This window comes from Empidonax traillii, unplaced genomic scaffold (genome assembly GCF_003031625.1).
Source record: "Empidonax traillii isolate 1590-97213 ecotype Southwest subspecies unplaced genomic scaffold, ASM303162v1 scaffold594:size396842, whole genome shotgun sequence".
NCBI lineage: Eukaryota > Metazoa > Chordata > Aves > Passeriformes > Tyrannidae > Empidonax > Empidonax traillii.
In genome coordinates this window covers 294248-302018 of record NW_020955787.1, presented here as the reverse complement: position 1 = coordinate 302018, position 7771 = coordinate 294248, and the positions used below count along the sequence as shown (strand labels likewise).

The window sequence follows — 7771 nt, the reverse complement described above, 5'->3', positions numbered from 1 at the left end:
CGCCTCCTCGGGAGCCGGAGTTGCGCGGCGGGCCATGGAGCGGCCGTGGGGCGGGTGGGTGCTGCCGCTCGGCCTCCTGCAGCTGCTGGGCGGCCCTGTCGGCGCCTGCCCCTGCCAGGACTCGCGGCTGTGCCAGCCCGTCACGGGCACCCGCAGCCCCGAGGTGCGCGGCCCGGGCGGTACCGGAACAGGGCGGGCTGGTCTGGGAGGCGCTGCTGGCGCAGGGATGGCCGAACCCGGCGGCTCCGCGACCGCAGCACGTTCAGCGCACCGCTCCAGAGCGAGCAGGTTCCACACGGGGGAGGGTGGGGGCGATGCGCAGGGCCGTGCCCGGGCCGGGCTCGGTGTGGCAGCCGCTATCCCGCTGCCTGCAGGCCGCCCCTGGCAGCCCGCCGGAGGGAGAGAGGCGTCCGTGCAAGCTGCTTCCCAGAGGCGCCAGGCAGCCACCTTTGAGTGGGACAAGTGGAAAATAATCGTCCTGCTGACAAGTGTTTGGGGCTGATGAGGGCGATTCTTACCCCTTTTCCAGGTCTTTGTGTTTGATGTGGGAAAGGAAGCATGGAAATTCTATGACTGGTCAAAAATTACAACTGTGGCAGCTTTTGGAAAGTACGATCCTGAGCTCGTGTGCTATGCCCACTCTAAAGGTTCCAGGATAGTACTGAAAGGTTGGTTACATTGGGAAAGTGTGGATATTTATGATGCATGAAGAAGAACATAATGTACATAGGACTATAGTACCTTGACATTTCACATTCAGTTTTATGCAGAATATAAAAATCAGTCATAGTATTAATAAGGCTATAACTCACACAAGACTATAATGTCTTGACATTTTGCATTTAATGCCAGCTGGTATGCAGAGCATTAAAATCAGCAGTGGTGTGTGCCATAGTAGTAACGAAACCATCCCAGTGACATCTAAATTAAAGTTCTCTAATAGGGAACATCACAGTTATGGAGGAAGAGGGAGAGAAGGAGAAGTCTGTAGAAAATAGTTATATGGCTCTGTATTCTGGATGTTATATGAAGTACCCACAACAGTAAGGGCAGGGATTTTAAGTAATTTTTAGTAATTTGCACTCAAGTCAATCCCTTTGTATTAGGAAGTGCTTGAGTTTTAAAACACGAGTACTCAGGAACTCTGTGCAGGTACAAATGCTGATTAAAAAGACAAAGTCCATTAAGGCTTACATGATGTAACCAACTTTTGGCTCTACTGAGGCAAACACAGAATCCAGGACCACAGTGTGGAAAGCAACAAAGGTTAAACATAAAAGTATTTTACTCTAAACAGGCCCTCTGGCTCAGTGGAAATCCAAAAGTACATTGATTTCAAGAAAGGTAGTTTACAGTGGCTAAAAGAATATTAAGCAGAAGTAAGTAAGGATATTAAAATTATAGAAAAACATCCAAAAGGAACCCTATTTTAAACATCGTTGTCTCAAAGAAGTTTGGTAATCAATTCTGGGGTGGTTTCTCAAAATTATGCTTGGGGAAAAAGTTAACTCCTTTGTATTTTACCAGTATCGGTATGAGCATTTTTTGGTTTATGTTTGTATTTGTTGGTTTAGTAAAGACAAGCCTTTCCTCCTTACTACTACTGTGGTGCAAATGCATGTTAACTCTTGAAGGCTTCTTGTCTAGGTGATGTACCTCTTAAGGAAATTGTTGATCCTGCTAAAAGAGCGGCATGGATATCCCACCAGGTGAACCTTGCAAAAAAACAGTATATGGATGGAATTAACATCGATATAGAGCAAGAAGTTAACGAAACCTCCCCTGAGTATTATGCATTGACAGAGCTTGTTAAAGAAACTACAGATGCTTTTCACAGAGAAATACCAGGATCACAGGTAATAATAGTGTACCTTATACAAACATTCACGTTATGAAATGCAATGGGTTTTGGCAATGCTGTTTAGCACATGAATATGAAAAGTTTATGCAGATCTAAATATTCTCATGAATGGTTCATTATGAATGTTAGCTGTGATATGGTTTTGTAAGAAACACCTTTTTGACCTGTACGAATTTAAACAGAAGAGGAGCTTCACCAGGATCTATAGATATAACGTTACTGCCTTGTGTGAGCTGGCACTTAGTATGGCTTAATGAAACGTTGAAAGTAGGGCAAATGTAGCCTTCTGGGGCAAAAGCTTGATAGTGTTTTGGTAAACCCATCACTAAAGTTTTAAGGATTTGTATGATGCTTCATATTTTTGGTCAGATTTTTTTTCATACTATAATTTCTTTGATGCTAGGGGCACTAGTGGGGCACTCACTTTAGTGTTTGCTTTGTCAGCTGAGCAGCCTCTCATATGTTCATTACTATCAAGATGTATTAAACTGCAACATGTAGGAAATACTATCTTGAAAAGTGACAGCTTTTTTAAAAAGACGAAACAAGAGCTCCTAAAAGCCATACACGATACTAACTTGTGCATTTTTCCTTCAGGTAACGTTTGATGTGGCTTGGTCTCCAGCATGCGTAGACAGAAGGTGCTACAACTACACTGGGATTGCAGATGCTTGTGACTTCTTATTTGTGATGTCATATGATGAACAGAGCCAGATCTGGACAGAGTGTATTGCAAAAGCCAATGCCCCTTACCTGCAGACTTTATTTGGTGAGGACAAAACACCTCCCCAGGAGTCAGAACATTTCCATTTGTTCACATGAATAGATAGAAAAGATTGACATTTCTTTTTTTTTTATTTTTTTTTTTTTGGTTGCATTGAAGCTTGCCAATGTGCTCAAATATGTGGTGTCCCAATGTGAAAATAGTATCTCTGATCCTTATGACACTACAGGCAGGCTTCTAGCAGTTGTGTGTTGTTATTCGTAATGTGTAGCCCTCACAAGTGAAGAGCACTTTATAATGGCAAACGGCAGCCAGAGCAATGGCGTCTGCCCCAGCTTGCAAAGAACCTGAAACATTTCTTTGTCCCTGCTAAGGGCAGATGGTTTTTAGTGTGAGCAACTAGAGCAGTTACTAGAATCTCAGTAGAGCAGGCCTCTATATTTAGAGTGTGCAGGTAGAGGTAAAGCAGAGCTTGCCCTTTAGCCTCTGTCTGGGGATCATGCAAGTCCTGTATTGCTCTGGCTGTAGATCAGTTGTAAGAATAAAAAGCATGGGAAAAGGAAGTAATGCATCTTAATTTTTATTTCCTTCAAATCTAGGATATGAAGAGTACATTACTATGGGCATTGATCCTAAAAAACTCGTGATGGGTGTCCCCTGGTATGGCTATGACTATGTCTGCCAAAACCTATCTACGGTAAGATGACGATTGTTCATTTGCAATCATACTGTTAATTTTTTCCTTGGAAAGATACAACTGGATTTTGGAAATCTTGTTTTTGGATTAGGAAATACTGTGGTCTGCTGGATAAGAGCATAAAGCTGGACACAAGACAGAATCTTTTGCTTGGCTGATAACTGATGAGCAGTGTGTTAGCAGACAAGGTATTTTATCTCCTTGGACAACCTGAACCCCACTACACCCAAGCGCTGTGTTTGACTGAGGAGCCATAAATGTTATCTGAATGAGAAGAGATGGTGTCCAAAGGTCCTACAACATTTGTATGTGCCTTCTCAACAGCATCACTAAGCTCACTGCACTCACAGGTGCAACAAACCATAGCAAACCTATGACTGTTAAAGCATAGCAGTTTATGGGATCTCAGACAGCATTATACTTATGAAAAATGTAAGAGTGAATTAAAATGGGAAAAGATAACTTTATATGCTGAATGATATCCATCCAATCCTGTATAACTAGAGATTAAACAAAATACAACTTCTAGTTTAGTTTTCTCTACAAGTAGTGTATCTGCCAAAGTTGCTTGAAGATTAGGGATTTTTGATACCCTGATGCCTTTTGTGAATTTTCTTGGCTGTACTGCTATTTTGGAGTTCAGTTACATCTCACATGAAACTCATGCCTTCGGTTTTTTTTTTCAGGATCATGTGTGTTCTCTTTCCAAAGTACCTTTCCGTGGGGCTCCTTGCAGTGATGCTGCAGGCAGACAGGTCCCCTATGGAATTATCATGAAGCAGGTGAACAGTTCTCTTTCAGGGCTGCTGTGGGATGAGGTCCAGAAGTCTCCATTTTATGAATACAAGGTAAGCATATCTTTCTAAGACACATTGTGGAAGAAACACTCATGAACCGTAGTTCTTTGACTGTAAAGTTTTCAGGATTAGATTCTTCCATTTATGTTTTCTACTTATTTTCCCCAGTATAGTAAAGATTGCTGGACTTTGTACCTTGAATTTCCAGTGTGAAAGGGGGGTGCAGTGCCTCAAGACCACAGGAGTAATAAAGATCTTCATTACTTTGTGCTTTCTTGAGATACTGTATCACATCAAAAAAGGACATTTTGGCACTGAGAAATCCTATAGCTCTGTCCTTCACTGTTACTGTTACTTTCATGAGGTGATGAGTGCTTAAAACGGATTCTGAGATGCTCTTCTATCTCAGTGCCTTGCATGCATGTTCTTTTCTTCATTTGCTCTCTACATAGTCACAGTGAATGAGTCAGAAATTACTGTTCTTAAAAAACATCACCATGTATGCATTTTGTCTTGTTTCTTTAGACATGGTTTTAAGTTTCACATGTAGATGATTAAAAGGTGTTGTAAGCAACAACCAGGTTAAAGCAACATAACTTGGACAACATTTTATAAGCTCCTCTAAAACTGTTTATTGCTAAAAAAACCACTTAATCTCCAACTAAATTCACCTGTTATGTTAGATAGTGTATCTGAAATTCTACCTGTATCTAAAAAAAACATTAAAATACAAATTAGCTTTTTTCATCTGATTACAGTTAAATTGTGCCACTGTTTTATAACATAGGTTCTACAAGTAAAACAGTAGCCAAGTATTTGGGTTAAAATTTTTAATGTGAAAAATAATTGGTTAATCAGGAAAATATCACTATGTAAATCTACATAGCGTGTATATCTCAGTTTTTAATTGTACCTTTAACTGCATTTAACAGGAAATGTAATCAAACCCCAATGAACTTTAATGTATCATATTCATATAGATAAATAGATACTGACACTAGTGCTTAATTGTTTTTCTAGGATTCTCTTGGTCACTTCCACCAAGTATGGTATGATGACCCTCTCAGCATCTCTCTAAAAGCAGCGTATGTGAAGAATCGAGGTTTAAGGGGCATTGGCATGTGGAATGGAAACAGTCTTGACTATTCCAGGGAAGCTGTAGCAGAACAACAAACTGAAGCAATGTGGCAAGCTCTGACACCGTAAGAACTATCCGAACCCTTGATTTAGAATGATGAAAATTGGTAATTTTTCATTTTGGCTTACACTATCAGAAATTTTGACCTTATATAAAAATACTATGGTTACAAAAACCTTGCAAACTAGACAAATTAATCTTGTTGTTTTATAAGGCATAAAATGCTGCCTCTAAACAGTCTCTTTTTTTATCTGCTTTTTTTTGGGCATCAATGCGAAGCTGTATTTTCATTCTTCTGAAAGTTCCAGTGTTGCTTTAACAGTGGGGTTTTTTAAAAGACTGCTCCTTTTTTTCATTTTTCACAATTACCATAAGTTGGTTAAAGCTTGAACCCAGTGTGTATCTGGTAACAAGTAAGACACATTGGTGGATTATGAGATGGGAGGGGCAGTCTCATAATGATGCTTTGCTAAGGCTGCCTGGTGCAGGCAAGTATTCATTCTGGAATCACACGGTGCAGTCTCAGCCTTCTGACTTCCCAACCCAACCTGTATTTCAGCTAAGTCTCTCTAGAATCAGATTGAATAAAATACTGGAAAGACAGATTGTTGCTTACATGCAACTTGGTGAAGCCTGTGTTTGCATTTGGTTACTCTTCCAGAGATTAAAAGATTTTCTAGACTGAAGAAATTATGGAATGTGAAGTAGTTGCCATTAAGATTTTTATCAGACTTGTTGTTAGAAGGGAATGTTCAATAAACCCCAGTTTCACTGTGTTTATGTATCACGAAAATTCCTTTGTTTCAAAAGCCAAAAATCTTGGACTTTATCTTTAGGAGGGAACATTAATGTGTAGAGGACTTGGATGATGTTTCCTTCCATTCCAAACTACTTCACTTCCCAGAAACTAGAATTCAGAAACTTAATTAATGAACTGTATATCTATTTTTCTACACACTCTAAGACTCATTCAGTAGTCTGTTGTTTGTTTTTATGGGGTGTTGCCTGAGGGATAATAGGAGGTTATATTTTCTTTCTAGTTCATATTTTCATAAAATAATTTGTCTGGAGAAATTGTATAACTTTTTAAAATATCTGGAGAGATTTAAAGATTGGCTGGTGTTTACAAGATTTTTTGTTAAATAAATGCTGCCTTCGTTAAGGTTGGTAAACAATGTTGCCTGTCTGTGCTCTACTTGTTGTACAGCTTTCAACCCACATTGCTTGTCTGCTTCTCAGAACTGTTTCACAACCAGACTGAAGTGCAACTACGCCCTGCTTAAGTGACTCCATTAATTAAAAATTTATTTTATTAGATATATGTAGTCAGTTGTGGGTTTGTTTTTTTGGTGGTGATGGTTTTTTGTTTGTTTTTTTGGCGGGGGCAGGGACATTGGTGTTTGGTTTTTTTTGATTTCGGTTGGTTGGTTTGGGGGCTTCTTAGTTTGTTTCTTTGGTTCGAGTTGGGTTTTTTGTTTAATGGGTTATTTTTCTTCCCCTTGCTAAATAAATAGTTCCTGTAGCATAGCAGTACTACCATAATGGCTACTGAGGAAAAGACTAGAAGATTTGAGTTGTCTGACTGATTGATGCTACAGGTGATGGAAAAAAGGTGAAGTCTACTGCTCTTGCATAAAGAAAAAAAATCCCCTGAAAAATCAGAAGGCTTTTCACTAGAACATTTGTTTGTAGGTTTGAGAAGAAACTGTTACATTTTATATACAATATGTATGTATCTACACAAATATTATAGGTACTTGAGAATGTGTATTACTACTTACATTCATATGCTAAAATACTCTGAGATATTTGCTGAATTTAGAGGTCTTCTGGAGTGCATATCTGACCTGCAAAATCCTAACTGAGGGCCTGATGACTTAATAATAAAACTCCTCCTTGTAGCAGTCAAGAATCATGAGTTGATATTTTTTTTTAATTTAGGTTCAGATTTTCCAGTAGCTAGTTGCCTGCTCTTATATCTTAAATAAGACAATTCTGAAATAGAGAATGTGGGATTCAACCCTGAACTGAGAAAAAGTGGTTGCAGTTTTAATAGTCAATTTAATACTTCAGCAGAAAAATCTTTGTTAAGTCCTATCTTTAAGAAAATAAATTCGATAATGGGTGGTATGATTCAAGACATTTGTCAGTCAGTCCTTTTGAAAGCTGCATAGTTTTCCCATCATATAACTCATTTCCCATGAGTGTTTCACTTCCAGTAATAAATACAGCCTTGACAGCTTTTTAGCTGAGATTAATTCCTAGAATATTATTGTTGTGCTTCATGTAATACAACTGGTTTGCAAAGAGGCAAACAGAAGAGCTAGGAAAAAATTACTATGAAGAGATTTCTGATTTATCTTTCAGAGAATTGTTAATCTTGGCACATGCATGAGCTTGGACTTAGGGAAAAGCAGAATATCCAACAGTGTAAGTTGAACCAGGATCATCATTATGCTCATTCAAGAGAAAGCTTCCCTCTTCCTCTAACTACAGAAGACAGTTAATGTCCATTTGGCTTTCCTAATAAGTAAAGGAACAAAAACAACTAGAA

The 7771-nt window shown here is 39.1% G+C and overlaps 1 protein-coding gene across 1 annotated transcript; it reads left to right on the top strand.

Moving 5' to 3' along the window:
• Nucleotides 1-34: 34 nt before the first annotated feature.
• On the top strand, nt 35-5288 carry CTBS (chitobiase). Its single transcript, XM_027898394.1, has 7 exons — nt 35-163; nt 530-668; nt 1648-1856; nt 2459-2630; nt 3185-3282; nt 3969-4130; nt 5100-5288. The coding sequence occupies exons 1-7, from the start codon at nt 35-37 to the stop codon at nt 5283-5285; spliced, it is 1095 nt and encodes a 364-aa protein (XP_027754195.1). The 3' UTR covers nt 5286-5288.
• The last annotated feature ends 2483 nt before the right edge of the window (nt 5289-7771 follow it).